This window comes from Phragmites australis, chromosome 13 (genome assembly GCF_958298935.1).
Source record: "Phragmites australis chromosome 13, lpPhrAust1.1, whole genome shotgun sequence".
In the NCBI taxonomy this organism is placed as follows: domain Eukaryota; kingdom Viridiplantae; phylum Streptophyta; class Magnoliopsida; order Poales; family Poaceae; genus Phragmites; species Phragmites australis.
Window position 1 is genome coordinate 19,027,484 of NC_084933.1, and position 17,904 is coordinate 19,045,387.

Genomic DNA, 17,904 nt, shown 5'->3' on the forward strand with positions numbered 1-17,904 from the left:
AAGATTATCGTGTTCATGGGAGAGGTGCAGTAAGGAGAGGAGAGGATGCCTCTGAGTTGTGCGAGGCCTAGGGGCTGCAATATCCCCTCCCCCCCTTTATTGGGTGGGGATGTAGTGGAGATAGCGAACATCGAGGGAGAAATAAACAGAGCACTGCCATGGAGGCAGCTCGGTTCATCTGGGCATTATGTCGATCAAGTAATAGGAAAGGAGCCTATGCCCGTCGCAGATCTTGTCTGGATCCGCTCCGACTATAAAACCACCACCATTAGGACCCTCTCAGCCTCCTCATTTCCATTTTGCTACTCACACGAGGTCCCTAGCCCTTCTCCTATTGTGGCCATGAAATTGTCTAGCCAGCCATGAAGTCCCCCCTGTTTCTATACTGGATCGAAGAAGAAGAAAGTCTCACCTCTATTCCACGACAGAAATAAAAACAATTATCTGTTCAATGAGCAGGAAGATGATGTTTATATGGACGTCATGTTAGCAAAATTTATATATGTAGGTGCCACAACCGGGTAGAAACTGCCTAGAGAGGAAAAACATCCAGTTTAGCTTTAATAGTTGAGGTTGTCCGATGTCTGGTTTTGCGGTTGAGAGGATAAAATCAAGAGATAGGGAGGTCAAAATGAGTTTTTCCAAAAGAAAATCTCAAGAAAGCTTCCCCAGCTAACAAATTTATATGGGCCGAAAATAGGGAGCAAAGGTACATGGGAGAGAATAGGGCCTAGTATGACAGCCCAAGGACCCAACAAACGATACACAGGCTACATGGGCTGTCACAATGCTCATTCCATGCCTACAGAGTGACATTGATAATTCTATTATGAGGCCGGCCAATTTTCCTGAGGCCCAACGCAGAAAAACGGCGTGGGGCGCCAGTGCAGGGGATCAACGCGGTGCGTGGCACGTCAGCTAGCTGTAGATGTGGACGACGTCCCCATCGGCGCTCGCGCGAGTGGCGACTGCCGAGTGCCGACGCCGACCCCATCAAAACCAGCCAGGGTCGGATCGGAGGGGCGCCGTCAGCCCGTGCGCAGCGCATCGCAGCTCGCAAGGTTGCGCGGACCAGGGAGCTGCGCCTCCCAACATCATGGAATGGAAATCGCGCGCGGCCGTGGCCGTCGCCCTCGGCGCGAGCGACTTTATGCGCCCACCCACGCAGAAGCCCAACGGGGCGGCGATCGCGACGCCCGAATGGAATGCCATCCGCGCCCGCCCCGCACCGATCTCGTTCAAATGTACCACCGTACGTACGCGGGTGCAGGACACCTCCTGGCTCTCAACCTTTCTCTCTCTCTCTCTCTCTCTCCGTACGTACGCGGGTGCAGGACACCTCCTCTCTCTCTCTCTCTCTCTCTCTCTCTCTCTCTCTCTCTCTCTACGTGAACTCTGCCTTGCTGCCTCTCGGCTCGTGCAGCGCTCGCGAGTTGCATGAGGTGGCTGATGGAACAACGAAATGACCATGCTCTTTCGATCTGTGCCCTTCCTATTTTGGAGCAGGATCGGCAACACTGCTTTCGTGCTTTTCGGAACATGAGGTGACAGAGCTGCTGCGTCTGACGTGCCATGATCATGTGCACGCAGGCCATCTCCAGTGAGAAATGAAAAGCGTACTAGGTCTTACGTAGTGTCAACATGACTCGAACCCACCATTAGAGGACATCGAACCATAGAGAAATAGAGAAAGGAGTCGAACCCAATCTTCACATCGCACCATGAGGACATACGTGGCTGACCTTTTTTTCCCCATGCATCGACTCGTTCCTGGAGATGGCCTTATGTCGATAGGTTCTCTTGTCAGGAAGTGTGTTGTCGCCTGAAGAGAATATATTCGTCACTTGGACCTGGTTCCATAATCAGCAGCCATGCGTTCCTGCCGGCTGATCCCATGTGTCGAAGTTTCGAAGCCCTTTTCACAAATAATAAAACTTGAACTAAAATGTAGCAAGTCATGTTAAGACCTGGTGTTACATCAAGGATCTGTCCTATGTTAGAAGATGGGTCCCTAAATTGGTACAAGAAAAGTTTGAACCAACGGGGCAGACTTTTTCAGAGAAAATGTAGTCTCGAGTTAGGTAAGAGATTGGAATTTGCATACCTAAAAAAAAGGAGAAAGGTTAGGGTACATTATTTTGAGCATCAGTTTTGCTATGTGCTTCAAATACCTTGCTCCAATCTTCAGGGGATGCTATGTGTTATTGTATCTCTTTTTACAAGTTACTTTATTCTTTAAAATATATTCCCCATCTATTTCAAATTTTCAATAGCGATACTTTTATTTTAAAATTCTTTAAATAAATTTAATGTTGCTTTGAATTGCTCCCTTGATTATCCTCTCCATGCTCCTGTGTTGCTGTTGATATACGATCTAATTTAAGTTACGATGAGAGAGGTCTATTGGAGCGGAGGGATGATAATAGCCGATTTGTTTCCTTTTTTTACTCGAACTGATTTATGCCACATATAAACCTCTTGTAAGCTGCAACAATTGTACTGACAATTAGTTGTAAATCCTAAGCATCTGATAAACGTGTTAGGCTCGTTTGGTTGCTCGGAGTATTCCGGATTCACAGGCAATTCTTGCAGAACGGCATACAAACTACAGCGATGGAGCTGAAACGTTCATGGAATGGGGCCGATTCACCGAAACGGCTGTTTCTCCCGATTCAGCTGTTGCAAGATTGTCTCAAAAATCCATATTTTCAATCTCTTTTCTTCTCTTCAGCTGTTGCAAGATTCCTTAAAAATTCATAAGCAACCTATTTTAACTGGTTACACTTAAAAAGTTTGAACAAAGTTCAAATTAAAATTCATTAAAACATTCTATAAATTTTTAGAGCTTTAAAAGGAATTTAAAAATAGAAAAATTCGCCAATATTCATCTTAATTAATGGATTTTTTTAAAATTATCTTCAGCTCTAAGTCATATAGTGAAAATTTAAGTTTCTTTACATAACCTTATTTTTCATGAATTTGATCAATTCCAATTAAATTCAAATGCATGCAATAATTGCTCAAAAATGATTAGAGATGATGCTCATGCTGTATATGTATGTCAGTTGTTGTTATTGTAAAAAACCCTAAAAAACAACATATCGGTAAAGAGCAAAGTTGTCAATTACATCAGTATCTTCTATTTCAAAAAACTGACTCCAGACAGCTAGCTAAATAGTTTTCAAAAATAATTCTGATTCACAGAAAAATATTTTCAATGAGAATCTAAAACCAAAATATATCTAAGAGAAATCGGATCTTACCAAACACAACACACCCTTAGTATGCTTGTAGATTCCTCTGGCAATTTCCCATGTGAAGCGGGTGACTATTATATTCTTGATCATGCTCAACTTGTGGCACGACACATTAAGGATATCATACAAGCGAAATTTTGTCCCATTTGGAAGACTATAATTTTTCACGAATCGTATGAACCAAAATTGTTTCAACGAATTTTCTACGCTGTAAACAGGCTTTTGCCGATTTCACTTCATAATTAAATTTGGCTCTTGCCCACACAGCTCAGCCCGATTTTCGGCGCACTACGGGACTGGGGGAGGGTGAGGGTCAGGACCAGAAGATAAATGGACAAGGAGAAAAGTTAGATAAAATCCAACCAGCCAATCCCGATATCCACATCCTCTTTCTCCATTGGACCAGAACTGTCCCAACCAAAACCAGAAACACCTGCAGCAAGAGAACACCAACACCAAACAAAAATATAATCAAATTACACACCAGAAATACGAAAAAAGAGAGGAGACAAATATTACTAGACCACCTCGTGCGCGCACTCCTCCACTGTTCTTGGGAATCTCGAGCGGAGGAAAGCGGTGGGTCGTCTCGATCTGAAGTCTGAACTGCCCGCGGTTCTTGGCTTCATGGTTTCTTGACGTCCTCTTGATCCAAGAACTCGGGGGGTTTCTTGGACAGGTGGTTTCTGGATTGGCCGTCCATGTCGGTCTCGTCATCGTCCATGTGCGGTGGGGACGCCGGGATGAGGAGCGTTGTGTGGTTCCGGAGGGACCTCAGGGTGGAGGACAACCCGGCGCTGGCGGCGGCGGCGCGCGCCGGTGGGGAGGTGGTGCCGGCGTACGTGTGGTCGCCGGAGGAGGACGGCCCGTACTACCCGGGGCGCGTGTCCCGGTGGTGGATCAGCCAGAGCCTGAAGCACCTGGACGCCTCTCTCCGCCGGCTCGGAGCAGGCAAGCTCGTCACCCGGAAGTCGGCCGACGCTGTCGTCGCGCTGCTCCAGCTCGTCCGCGACACCGGCGCCACGCACCTCTACTTCAACCATCTATATGGTTTGGTCCTATCTTTGCATATCTTTGTGTTAGCTCAGTTTTTTTTTTACGAAAAAAAACTTTTTTATATTGTGGTGGTATCCAGGATTTCCCTTCTTGGTAAGTTCATGCTTCAAGGCTAATTCTTGAACTTGGCTTGACTAGATGAAACAAAGCAAGCTAACTTTCCTTTTGTTTTCAGTATTCATTTGATTTCCTTCAAGGCTCCAAGTCGAGCGAGATCTACTCCACTACTTTAACTGTATATTATTTAGATAGTAATATTAGTGTATCATAGTCTTAGCATACCTCCACAACCGCATGTCGACTGCTTCCCAATTTAGCAACCCATTCTTGGCAACCCTCCACATGTCAAGCGAAGTGATTCACTGTTCAGCAATATAAACTTTCTCTATCAAGTAAAATCCCAGTGTTTCGCCCATCTCCCTCATTAATTCTCAAAAGTTCTTTGCTTCCCGAACTAACCATTCCAATGAGGTAATAGCCATATGTCCAATTCCAGATTTAATTTAGGCACTTGTACTTTGTGTATACTCCATCAATTGCTTGTCCTGGAGCTAAGGGCTCATGCTTTAAGCCTCTGAGACCACCTCATCTAACTCCACAATCAATGTGCCACGGCCATCTTTTCAGATCCGATCTCACTGGTCAGGGACCACCGGCTGAAGGAGATGCTAACGGCGGAGGGCATCATCGTGCAATCTTTCAATGCAGACCTGCTGTACGACCCGTGGGAAGTCGTCGACGAGGAAGGCCAACCATTCATCATGTTCGCGCCGTTCTGGAACAGGTGCCTCAGCATGCTGTATGATCCGCCCGCGCCACTTCTGCCCCCGAAGAAGATCAATTCAGGTGCTTGGAGATATGAATTCAAAAGTTCTAGCTTCTACTTGTTCAGAATAACCTACTAATCACTGATGTTGTTCCTGACTTCCTATACATCATGCACTGTATAATTTTGCACCCAGAAATCTTTACACTGAAAAGAAGATTATGCACAACTAAAATGGCATATATATGTGTTCATGTGTTCCGAACAGTGTTTCAGTAACTAATCATTGACCAGTGGTCATTAGTGTAGTTTTGGCTAATCACTTAAATCATATTTTAATTCCCACAAGGATTGTGCTGAAATTTCAACAGGTGACTTATCAATGTGCCCATCAGACGACCTTATCTTTGAGGATGAATCGGAGAGGGGAAGCAATGCTCTTCTGGCACGAGCATGGTCACCCGGGTGGCAGAACGCAGATAAGGCGCTGTCGGCTTTCCTGAACGGTCCTTTAGCAGACTATTCCGTGAACCGCATGAAGGCAGATAGTGCAAGCACATCCCTCCTTTCACCTCACCTGCATTTCGGTGAGCTTAGTGTGCGCAAGGTCTTCCACCTAGTTCGAATGAAGCAGCTTGTGTGGAGCAACGAGGGCAACCATGCTGCCGAGGAGAGCTGCACCCTGTTCCTCCGTTCCATTGGCCTGCGGGAGTACTCACGGTATCTGAGCTTCAACCATCCGTTCAGCCACGAGAGGCCTCTCCTGACGCACCTCAGGTTTTTCCCCTGGGTGATCAATGAGTGCTACTTCAAGATTTGGCGCCAGGGAAGGACTGGGTATCCTCTTGTCGATGCCGGCATGAGGGAGCTGTGGGCGACAGGGTGGTTGCATGACAGGATACGCGTGGTGGTGTCAAGCTTCTTTGTCAAGGTCCTTCAACTACCATGGCGATGGGGTATGAAGTATTTTTGGGACACTTTACTAGATGCTGATCTCGAGAGCGATGCACTGGGCTGGCAGTACATCACTGGCTCTCTTCCTGATGGCCGAGAGCTTGACCGTATTGACAACCCTCAGGTGCGTGCAACTGTTTATTTCTGAATAAAATGAGGAAATTCAGTGATGACATATAGTACTGAGTACTGATGCATTATCATGTGAATCCAATTTTTCCACGCCAGCTTGAAGGCTACAAGTTCGACCCACATGGGGAGTACGTCCGACGGTGGATTCCTGAGCTCGCAAGGCTTCCTACGGAATGGATACACCACCCATGGGATGCACCTGTGTCCGTGCTGCAAGCAGCAGGTATTGAGTTGGGCTCCAACTACCCTCTCCCCATAGTTGAGCTAGACGCAGCCAAAGACAGGCTTCAAGAAGCCCTGTCAGAAATGTGGCAGCTGGAGGCAGCATCAAGGGCCACACTGAACAATGGAATGGAGGAAGGCCTTGGCGACTCAGAGGTCCCACCGATTGAGTTCCCTCAAGAACTACAGATGGAAGTCGATCGGCAGCCAGCCCAGGCAACAGCCAATGTGCTGGTGACTGCTCGGAGACGCGAGGATCAGATGGTACCTACCATGACAACTTCTCTGAATAGAGCTGAAACGGAGGTTTCTGCCGGTGAGGACAGTGTGGCTAGAATCAATGGCGTTCACCGGCACAACATCATTCAGCAACCTCAGCACCGTAGGCGAGACATTCTTGCGCCATCTGTTTCAGAGGCTTCGAGTAGCTGGACAGGGAGAGAAGGTGGTGTGGTCCCAGTTTGGTCGCCTCCTGCAGCATCAGGCCATTCAGAAACTTCTGCTGCCGATGAAGCTGACATTGCTAGTAGGAGTTATTTGGATAGGCATCCACAGTCGCACCAGTTGATGAACTGGAGTCAGCTATCACAGTCATTGTGAGTTCGGATGCACGGTACCCTCAGTAAGTTGCATCTATGTTGCACTTGCATTGCAATTTTGTAACTTTCATGATAGTATGCAAGATCAGTGTGTTAGTTAACACTAACATAGCGCCTAAATAAAGGGTGCTTCGTGTGTCATGGAGCACGTGTGTCATGGAGCATAAGGCTACGATAATGTAAATAAATCTAGTGACATAATCAATCCTATGTCATATTCAGTGTAAAACGAAAAAACTATAAATTAGAAAAAAAAACTAGCTACTGCATTCAAGTCCCAAATCATTTGACATACAATCTAATGTCTGTTGAACCGTGAACCGCAGGACAACATGCTGGGAGGTGGAAAATTCCGTGCAGCCAAACTTAACTGGTTAGGGTCTCCTCGATGATGGAATTTCTATGTTAATTGTGCAATCAGTTACTCATCTATAGCAAGGCAGCTCCCTGAATACGATAAGTAGTTGTGTAAATCTAATCCTCTATAACTTGTGTGATATAGCTTTGTTGGAGTTGTTGGGAAAAAAAAGAAGATCCGTATTATTGATCAGACAATGAAGTTATTATCCCCTTGTTTTGTGTTTGTATTTCTTTGGAGGAGTGCTATGTATAACTGTACATTCCCTTGTGTTTCTCTGTTGACATCAGCAATCTTTGCGTAATGTTGTCAGTCTCATACTTGCATTACTGTGTTGGGCTGAGGAATCACGGTTTTGCGCTGCCGAAATTGTGGACTAACCTGCTTGCAATGGGGATTCGCTGTTAATGTTCCTTCACATTACATGATGAATACGCTAAAAGAACTCTCTCAGGAAACACATCACCAATATAGCACGAAGCAATCAAACCGATGCAAACGAATGGGGGAGTGATACTACATCTCTTCATAGTCGGTTTGATCATTCCCAGCTCCGCTTGTGCAGCGTCGAGTCGCGGATCGGGAATCCCTCCCTTTCGGGGCAAGCCAAACCAACTAGAATGCGAGCAAAACATCGGGGCCGGCGCGGGAACCGGCCGGCGCCGCGAGCCCATGACGCTGAGGTGGCAAGCGAGATGGGCTTGAGGTGACAAGTATCAGCTCGCCGGCGTCCTCGTCGTCAGCTGCTCGGGCCGCCGGACCTTTGCAGTCTCCCTTTTCATTTCCTGAAAAGTTTGCAGTCCCCTCCGTTTCTCTCTGTCATCGTTTTTCCTCGTCCTATCGATAGCCTTGTGGTGGATCCCTCGCTCCTAGCTACAGTATCTTTTATAGCGCTGATCACTTCTACTGAACATGGGAATTCTTTCTCAAGCCAACCAATATGATCCCACCTACGGTTGAAAATAATACCGATGAAGTCAAAGAACTTTTCTTGCCACAACCACAAGGCCCCAAGAATCTAGTCGAATGCCTTGTGAAAAAGATGATGAATAAAAAATAAGGAATTGATGGACTGTTACATATGGCAAGCATTTTCCCTCCGAGGGCACAAAATTGGAGCGACAAAAACAGTAACATGAATCCGCAACAGGCTTAACTGACCAACTTCCTAAAGATCATACATGTAACATGATTCTAATGAGTATATGGTTCCTATGCAGTTTCCAAAGTAGTACATCAGAACTTGCAAGGGAATCCGAAGTTCAGAACTAGAATCAATATACGGTGTGCTCAAAAGCAACGTTCCATTCTTTAACAAAGATGTTAGTCCTGGGAGAGAAACCTGGTCAGGCGTGCTTAACAAAACCTTATTTCATCACTGGGAGCACGATTCCATTATCCCCTGTACACTGAAACCACCCAAAACCTGGTGTCCTCACTTCATACAACCTCTTCGATTGGCAATTTCCCATGGAGGTAATGAAATAGCTGTGTAGGTACAAGAGTAAACTTGCATGCTCCAAAGAAAAGAAAAGAACAGGGAAGGCGAAGAAAACCAATCTAACTCTTCCCACCAAGGCCCTCGTAAAACAAGATATATCCATGATCTGTGTTGCCTGAGTATTCATGTGAAGAACCGAAGAATGTTTGAAGGGTCTGCTCTTCAACCATCTCGACGTTTTCATCATCGAAGAACAACCAGTGGTTGTGGCTTTTAACAAGGCTTACATAATGTCCATGGTTGGGGCCACTTCCAACATGGACCACGACAGCAAAGAGGGAGTACTCAGTGTCTACATCATCAGATGTATTACTGAGCTTCAGCTCCATGGGGAATACAACCCGATATGAAAGCTTCTTATACCGGCCAAGCTGCTCAATGTACTTAAAGCGCTTTAGGTGGATCACCAATATGTGGGGAGCCTTCTTGATCTTCATTCTCTTCTGTGCTTCTTGCAAACTGGAATGGGAACCAATATTGGAGTTCAGCAGTAATGAAGAACTAAAGTCAATATGATGGTCCTTTCCATATGGTAGCTACAAGCCTACTACTTGTAATTTTTTCAAAATCTACAGCATAAAATGGGCTGTCATAAAGGGCTGAGGGAACAGAGGTCACTCAGGGGTGAGGGCTTTATGCTGTTGCACAGATATACCAAATCGAGGTGCCAACAAGTAACATGGAGATGACCAGTAAAACCAAAAGCTCAAAACAAAGAATGCTGATGATGAAGACAAGAAAAAGACAACCTAAGAGAAATATGGTATAGTTACCTGCAGCATTTGTCACAAAAGAATTTGTCCTCAGCATTTAAAGTCTCTGTAGAGCAGAAATTTTTCAGGCAGCTTGTGATAGAACTATTTTGTTCAATGTCAACACTAAGATCAAGAAATGTTTCATCCCTTGCAGTTACTGTCTCGCATCTTAAGCATCTTGTTTCGTTGGTCAATATGCCCTGTGAAGTTTGCATGCATACAATGATGACAATGAATTGAATCTAGAAGAAAGATAAAATATAAGGCACCGTTGAATGAGTTTAGTCACCTGAAAATTCTTGTGGACCAGGGTAACCGGTGGCTCTTTTCTAACTCCATTGGCTAAAGGTTGAACTGGACCATTTGGAGCTTTTTCAGGAGATAATGATTGAAGGGGGTCCTTCGCAGCACTTGACTCTTTTTCCAGAATATCAACAAGTTCATTCAACAGGAAATTTAAGAACTCGTGTGCATCCTACAGCGCAACCATGGAAGCACATGCTAGTCAAGAGAAGTACAAGCTCTTTTCTCCAACATTTCCCGATTTCAGTTTAAGAGATTAGTTCCATCCCTGAAGTGACTCCTTTTGAAGCTATCATAATAATTAAACCATTCCACAATAGCAGATAAATGCAGTACTACACTACAATAATGAGACCACAATCGCTCATATCCATTACTTACTGTTAAAGTAAATGTTGTTATGTTGTTTGTTTTATGTTGTGTCAATCCAGCAACATGAGGCTACAGCAGATCAGATGAAATATACAGCTATAACATGTGCAGGTTACCTGGTGCATGTAGCTGCGAAACAACTCATTCTGTTTCTTCACTCTCTGAACAAAACGTTTTGGAGCAATAACGCCGGTCTTTTTCTTTGCTTGGCTTATCTACACGATATACAATGAGCTCTTGTTAATTCATTACTAAATGCTAATGGCAATATTTCGCAGAAGTTTGACATAACATACAAAATACTGTGCAGTAACACACATGGAGTGAAACAATGAATTGATGGCTAAGATATCTAGTCAACTTTATTATCTACTTTACTACATGACATCAGGATCATATTATATGCCAGTTAATTAATAGTAGAACGGTACTCATCACCCTACGCAAGTTGTCCAACAACTAAGTGCAATGTGTAAAAGCAGCACCATACATGCTTGGGTAGCATTAAGTATGACTGAGTGTGAGAATCATTATTCAAACCTCCTGCGAGGCTGCGACAATGCTATCCAAGCATGTCACAAATACATGCATCCATGGTAGTGCGTATGTTGCATGAAATTCAACACATAGCATATGCAGCTATAGAAAAATCACCACTATATGGGATTTTCAATTCTTAAAATACAAAATCTAAAAGAAGATGATCTGGCCGAATGTAGCTTTTCGGTTTTCATCATTATTATCTCACATTAACTATGAAGCAAACGTAAATGCCCAACAGTAAAAATGCATTAATGGCAGGATAAGGAACTTGGAATCCCAGATAAAGAACTACATAAACCTCTATTGGAAGTGTTATTCAAAGTAAATTATACACAAAAAGCCAGGATACAGCGTGTATTAGCACTTCAATGCAACTCATACAAGTTGGTCTATAAGAATGCAGCGTACATCCTATCAGGAAAAGGAGCAATTAATTGGAGATTTGAACATCTTAAAATGTCAAAACCAAAATAGTCATCTGCCACTAACAAAAATTTCCAAGTAGTAGCTCAGAGAATATAAGAAGAAAGAATTGATTCCATATACATTGCCAATCAGGTAAGCTCTACATAACTATCATGTCACATAGAAGCAACACAGAATATAAATTCATCAACAGGTAGTACCATACTACATGAAACCCAGATAAAGAACTACAGTTTCAGTCAACTTATGGAATCATCGTTTCAACATCCAGTGAAAGTGTAACCAAAACAAGCAAATACAATCACAAAAGACAAAATTGCCAAGAAATTATGCCAGTCCATGCTAATTTTCCAAAGTAACAACATTCTAGAACCAGAGCTACATATCAGTAGGTGAAAAATTATCCAATCTCCATATTACCTGCATAAAAAGGTCAGCCAAACAAGTCAAAAGATTTTCCTCCGCGTCTCCAGGATTTTTGTTATTTGCATAGTATTCCAGTAACTGCTCCCTGAATGGAATGCAAAAATAAAGTGCCTGAAACAAAAGTATCACCGTAAGGTTCATGTAAATAATGCACTTGACAGAAATAATACCATGCTTACTACAATATTTCACGCAGGGTTAGCAAATGAAAAGTAGATACAGCAAGCGATATATAGCCTAGACATTACTACACCAAAGGATTTTACCCGATGGGGAAAATATTAACCATTAGGCAAATATATGTTACTACAGGATCTGCTTTGTCTAAGCTGCCTGAACATTCGTAATACACATCAAAACAACATTCCTGGTCTATTATTTTATGATGAACAGGGTTGTGAGGGCTATTTCACTCCGTGATGAAAATTTGACATAATGTGTCCTACAATACAATGGTGGGGCGGCAGTGTTTGAGAAAGTGAGCACACCACATGGGTGAACAACAGGATTGTTTGTCACTGATTTTCTTCATACGGTGGCAGCAAATAATGAATGTCTGCAACTCTGAAGTAACACCTCTTATGCAATTGTGATAACTCCATGACAATAGCTTGTTAGTAAACCATGGACCTAGCTAGTTGTTGCAATGTACTGTCAAACTACAACAGAACCTCTTTAAATCACTGTGCCATCCACTGCTTGCCAGACAGCTAGCAATTTGCTACAATTTATCCTATCAAAAAACAACAGAGCCTAACTAATTGATTACATCTCATACTGCTTACTTGCAAATCATCAACATCAAAATCTTCCAACAAAGGCAAAATGGTGTATCTGTGTATGTACTAACAGGAACCTGAATCAAATAATGCAAATATTGGACAAAGACAATGAGCTGTGGATGTAGCTGCCTACCTCAGTACCTAATGTTTGTACTCAGAAAAGGAAAAAACTGAAAATAAATAGTTACCTAATACACCTCCAAAGTGGAGGCTTTCCAACTCAGAAACATATACATATAGGCATTACACAGACAATTCTATTTGGCAAGTATTGCACGAAGAGATTGGATCTTTGCAAATAAACACGGGTAAGATGAACACCTCTTGTTCAATATTTTGGTTACCATATGTGTACATGCAACTAACAGATTAATATGTTCCATTCGGTGGATTCTAGGAGCTATCATATACACGGGCGCTCCTGAGATGCAAGAAGCTTGTGCTTACCTTCCAAACAATAGTTTTATGCTACTGGCTGTAATCTGTATAAATGCTAGAATGGTAAGTGTACAAAATGGCGGGTATCCATACATTCTTATATATCTCATTAGACCATGAAACTATTGATGTGAGTATATCACTAACATAATCAGATATTCCACATGTCACATAACTCGGAGTGGTTTCTGTCATCGCATTATCAAAGGATTCCAACCATATTAGCACATGTCACGTTACACTAGCACAATCTCAAATCAATCTCGAATCCAGTGAGCAACTACTAGGCGAACAGTTTCTGTCATCGCATTATCAAAGTATTCGCAGCACATGTCACATTGCACTGGCACATCTCGAATCCAGTAAGCAACCACCAGACCAATACAATCATTAGCGTATCTACGTCTGCAAGGAAGCCAAGGCAATCAAAACACACCGCCTAAACAAAGTAAGGAAGGCACCAAACCAGACCATTTCAGAATGGATACCGCACGGGTCACCACATAGCAAGCTACCGCGGCTACCAGTATCAGACATAGCATACAGGGAGCAGCAAATCTACAAGCTACTGGTATCAGAGACAAAGCATGGAGACCTGAAGTACACTGTTGCAGTAGCAGGTGTTGCCGAAGTTCTCGAGGCCGAAGTAGCGCTCGCCTTCCGGGAACTGGTCGCCGAGGGCCTTCTCGAGCTTGGAGCCGCTGGCTCCCATGACCATCCACCGGTCCCACCACCCGGAGGCGGCGCCGGTGAGGTACCGGAACCCTGACCCGAGCCCTGAGCGGCTCCTCTCGGCCGCCGACGAGGCCTCCACCGTGGGCGATCGCACAGGATTTGCCGTCCTTGGGTTTGGTGGCTCCCCGCGCGCGCGCGCGGCGGAGGGAGAAGGGTAGGGCGAGGAGGAGGAGGGGAAGGCGGGAGGCCGATGCGAAACCCTAGGTTCCGATCCGGGAGGGCCGTGCGGCGAAGAGGAAGAGGAAGCAATTGCAGCTGCTCGCTGTTGTCGCCGCTGCTCCTTCCGTTGGGGATTTTTCGCCCTTTTTGGGGTGAAAATGTGGACTCGCTTGATTTAGATCGGCTTCGCCTTGGTGGTTCTTCTTGCAGTTTGTGTTCGTGGGCAAGAATTTCACTGGACCTGTGGGGCTCGGGTCTACCTGTATTTCTTTACTCGTTTGTACCGCGCAGATCCGAGCAACTGTGGCTGCTGTGATCTTGGAATTCATCGTCAAACCGACTAATGCAGCTTACCTATGGACAGTGGCAGATTTTAGTGGAGGCTAAATTGGGCCACGGCTTCCTCGGCCTAACTATGGCATGTTGAAAATGTTGTTGACTCTAGCTATAGATTCTGCTCCAGCTTAGAATTGGCCCAGTCTGCTTTGTTGGCCTTGCTGGGAATTGGTCCAAGCTCCGTCACTACCTATAGATAATTGGATAATTAGATTGTATTTAGTTGCCTGAATTTGTCCTAACTCAGTTCAATGGATACATATAATTTTGAAAAGAGATTTATTTGATTGCTTGCATTCACAATTGTAGTCTGGTCTGATAGCTGTAAATCTGTAGCCTGGCTCGATGAATGTAGCCTTCTGCAACAGCTCATGCAAGTGGTCCCATATATCAGTGCCACAAATCATCTTCATACGAGTAATTAATCACAATATTAATTCTTGTATCCGCTTATGTGATCTCAAATTTAATCAATCAAACAGAAACTTAGTTCAGTATGTCCAGACATATACGATCAATCACTCTCTTTTTTAACAAATATAACTCTGCAGCATACTTTCTCTTAGTCTATATGTACAGTCCATACAGACCAGACCTCGTACGAGCTACCAATCATACCTTCAGTCACTCATATAGCACAAACTCTAGTATGATGCCTCTTTGGCACAATTTCATCTTAGGTTTTTTAGGTGCCGCCAAGTAGCAGGATTCTATAGCATTTCATACAGTTAAAGCAGATCGAACTAAACCTAGAAGTAGAAATTACCTTCCACTGAGAGCTCCATCCTCACCTGTGCATAAGTAGAAACGGTGAAAAAAAAAGATGCAACACTGCCAAAAGAAATATATACCCACTTGGCAGAAATAGTATATTTGGAGATAGATGGTTGCAATGGCGCAAAAATAGTATATTTGGAGATATATGGTTGCAATAGCGGGCGTAACATTTTAATAATAGAGGCCATGCTCTGCCACACTGACACATCTCCTCCCCGCTACGCTCGTGCTTGCGCCGCCACAATAGCGTCCTGTCGCGCTCGCGTCATTCCTCCCTGCTACACTTGCACCGCCGTTAGGCTCGGTGCCATAGTCCTCCATCTCATACGTGTGTTTTGGTGTTGGGCCACCAGGATGTCATTGCACATTTAGGCAATTGGGGATTGGACATGGATGACTCGTTGTGTTGGGCTTCATCTTCAAAACTCCAAATGACCATTCGATCATATTACGAAGAGACGAATGCAAATAGTTAAACATTTCCTTCTTACCACTAGGACGTGGGCCTTATCGAAATTCCGGTAAATAATAATTCACTCTTTTGAATGGAGCTAGATACCCCACTCAATTAGGATAACCAGAGTCAATGAGATAATATTTTCCTAAAAAAAGAACATATAACATGATAAATACTTGACAACACTATAGTGAAACGAGAGTGGATAATATACAATATACCTTGTGGAGGATGTGGAAACTTATCATCATATTTGTGTAAAACATCATCAAACATCCTCATATCATATACCAAGCCCGGCCATCCGACAACAACAAAGGTGAACCTCATGTCGAAGTCACATATAGCCAACACATTCTGCATTGAATATCCATTACGTCCTACATGTGCAACTCCTAGAAGAAGGCGCAACAACAGGTGCGTGTGTGCCATCTATTGCACCTATGTAATTATTGAAATGTGGCGAAAAATGGAGATCTTCAAGTCTATGATGCACAGTCTTAAACTCTGGATCTTTTGGTTTAATAATATCTGCAGCAATGAGGTTGATACTATCCAACACTTGACAAATTTTCCTGTTAATAGTTTCAGTTGACCTCTCGAACTGGTTTTTAACTTGGTTACATGACTATGGTGCCCCAATAGTCCATAAAAACATACCTAAAGATTCAACATAACTCATGGCTCTAGTTGACTTCAAACCCTAATTTGACACCAACAAGTCATGTAGCCTATCAAATAATGGTCTACTCATCCTAAGCATATTGTAGCACTCCGTCGAATTGTTCAAGGTGTTCATTATCCAATCAAAACCTAAAAGAATAGATTGTCTCCTCTTCCTCTTGTTTAAGAACTTGTCACCATAGTATGTACTAAAAGCACATGATATCGCTCCATAATGTTCAAGACGTCGTTGTTGACTAATTGCAATCTCAAATATTGCATCATCATCATCACTACCACTTGAACTCATCTACAAACAAATATAAAAGATAGGTTATAAAATTAAATAACAGCATTAAGTAAAGTAAATAACAAAATTTTTCATCCTTTGATAAGTTTCCAGCTGCCGGTAATAAACAAGGGAGGAAAGAAGTGAAAAAAAAAGGAAAGAAAAACTTGACATGCGTAAACATATATGCCACATACAGAATAATGGAGAAGTGCAAAGTGATTTCCATAATGCTATTTGTTTCAAAATAAAATGGCATAAATTTCAGCTTTAACAAAAAGTTTACTAGCCATGAAATGTTCTTCACTTCCTTTTATTGCTCCAAACTCCACAACCAAACCCATCACTTCCTTAATGGATTCCAACCTCATTGAACCTTGCAACACCTTGTTAGATATAGCACTAGAAGACTGCATATTTTCTAAAATACCTTTTATTATCTTAACCATAGGGTTCTTCTTATGCTTCTTGGTGCTATAAGTATTGGGAGGCGCATTTCTCTTCAATTCATTAGCACCCTTCTTGCTGTTTTCCTCAAGACCTTCATCATCATCCAACTGCTCCTTGTCGGCCTCTTTACTAGCATATTCTCCCACACCTTCACCTGGAACACAAGAAGAAGAACTATCAACATGACTTTTCTGAAACATCCTTTCAATTTCTGTGAGATTTTCAAGTGGCCCATTCCGAAGCTTTTTCCATTATGCATGTCCCTGAAAACCATAGAGTATTATGCACTTCAAACTTGCCCACAATACAAAGAAATATAACAAAAGGATATAGAAAAGTGGTTACCCTTGCATGCTCTTTCCATCAACTGTCGCTTGCTACAACTATTCCTTTAGCATCATCTTATTCAAGTCATGTTGCTTTATTAATGGTTAACCAAAATTTATACAAACCCATCGGTCCATCCCATCGGTTCTTAAATTGTAGCTTTGTGTGTCTCTTTCCTGTCTTAGCAAAGAACTTGTCATGCAAATTTTTATGTTTTTTGCTATTTAGAATTCCAAGAGGCCTATTCCCAGCATCTATTTCGTCCACATAAATTTCACAAAACACCCTATTATGAAAGATGTCCTAATTTGCCTTATTTGCAACAAATTTCCCAGCATCTGTTTCCTCCATCTATTTTTTTCACAAATATTTATACAACTAGTAAGAAATAAAAAATCATATTGCTCATAGGTGAAAAGTCCAAACATATTGCTCACAGGGAAAAAAAATCAACATATAAGGTAGAGACATGACATGCCAAATAGTTGAGATATATTGTGTCAAAGCATAGCCACCCAACATTTTATTTGAGTCTGGTGACATGTTTCGTAGTCAGATAGTCCATGTGCATCATAAACATTGGCATTGCCTCTAAAGGACTAGTCATAAGGAAAGAAGCCCACCAGAAATAAACAGAGAGAGCTGGTGCGAGTAGGGCTTCTCAATTCAAAAACTAATAGCTTGGGAGTTAAGGCATTCCCTCATGTTTAAAGTTGTAGCTCCCATTTTACATAATGTACCTCTGAATGAAGATGTTGAAAAATCAGACACTTTTACCCATCGGCCTTATTCAATCATAGCAAGACTCTTTTACTCTATCG

At 43.0% G+C, this 17,904-nt stretch overlaps 2 protein-coding genes across 4 annotated transcripts; one reads left to right on the forward strand and one right to left on the reverse strand.

Annotated features, from left to right (window-relative positions):
* The first annotated feature begins 3,619 nt into the window (after positions 1-3,619).
* On the forward strand, positions 3,620-7,648 carry LOC133888697 (cryptochrome-1-like). Of its 3 annotated transcripts, none has more exons than XM_062329029.1 (5): positions 3,620-4,307; positions 4,941-5,159; positions 5,451-6,157; positions 6,262-6,983; positions 7,313-7,648. In XM_062329029.1, the coding sequence occupies exons 1-5, from the start codon at positions 3,959-3,961 to the stop codon at positions 7,362-7,364; spliced, it is 2,049 nt and encodes a 682-aa protein (XP_062185013.1). In that variant the 5' UTR covers positions 3,620-3,958; the 3' UTR covers positions 7,365-7,648. The 3 variants fall into 3 exon arrangements, with proteins under 3 accessions (XP_062185013.1, XP_062185014.1, XP_062185016.1); XM_062329030.1 differs by having other exon boundaries at positions 3,622-4,307; positions 6,262-7,009; XM_062329032.1 differs by lacking the exon at positions 3,620-4,307 and adding an exon at positions 4,334-4,784.
* Positions 7,649-8,482: 834 nt separating this feature from the next.
* On the reverse strand, positions 8,483-13,957 carry LOC133888698 (ubiquitin carboxyl-terminal hydrolase 4-like). The gene is made up of 6 exons (XM_062329033.1): positions 13,486-13,957; positions 11,665-11,781; positions 10,392-10,490; positions 9,890-10,075; positions 9,619-9,800; positions 8,483-9,304 (listed from the first exon to the last, which is right to left on the reverse strand). Exons 1-6 carry the CDS (start codon positions 13,606-13,608, stop codon positions 8,905-8,907), a joined length of 1,107 nt encoding a protein of 368 aa, XP_062185017.1. The 5' UTR covers positions 13,609-13,957; the 3' UTR covers positions 8,483-8,904.
* Between the last annotated feature and the right edge of the window lie 3,947 nt (positions 13,958-17,904).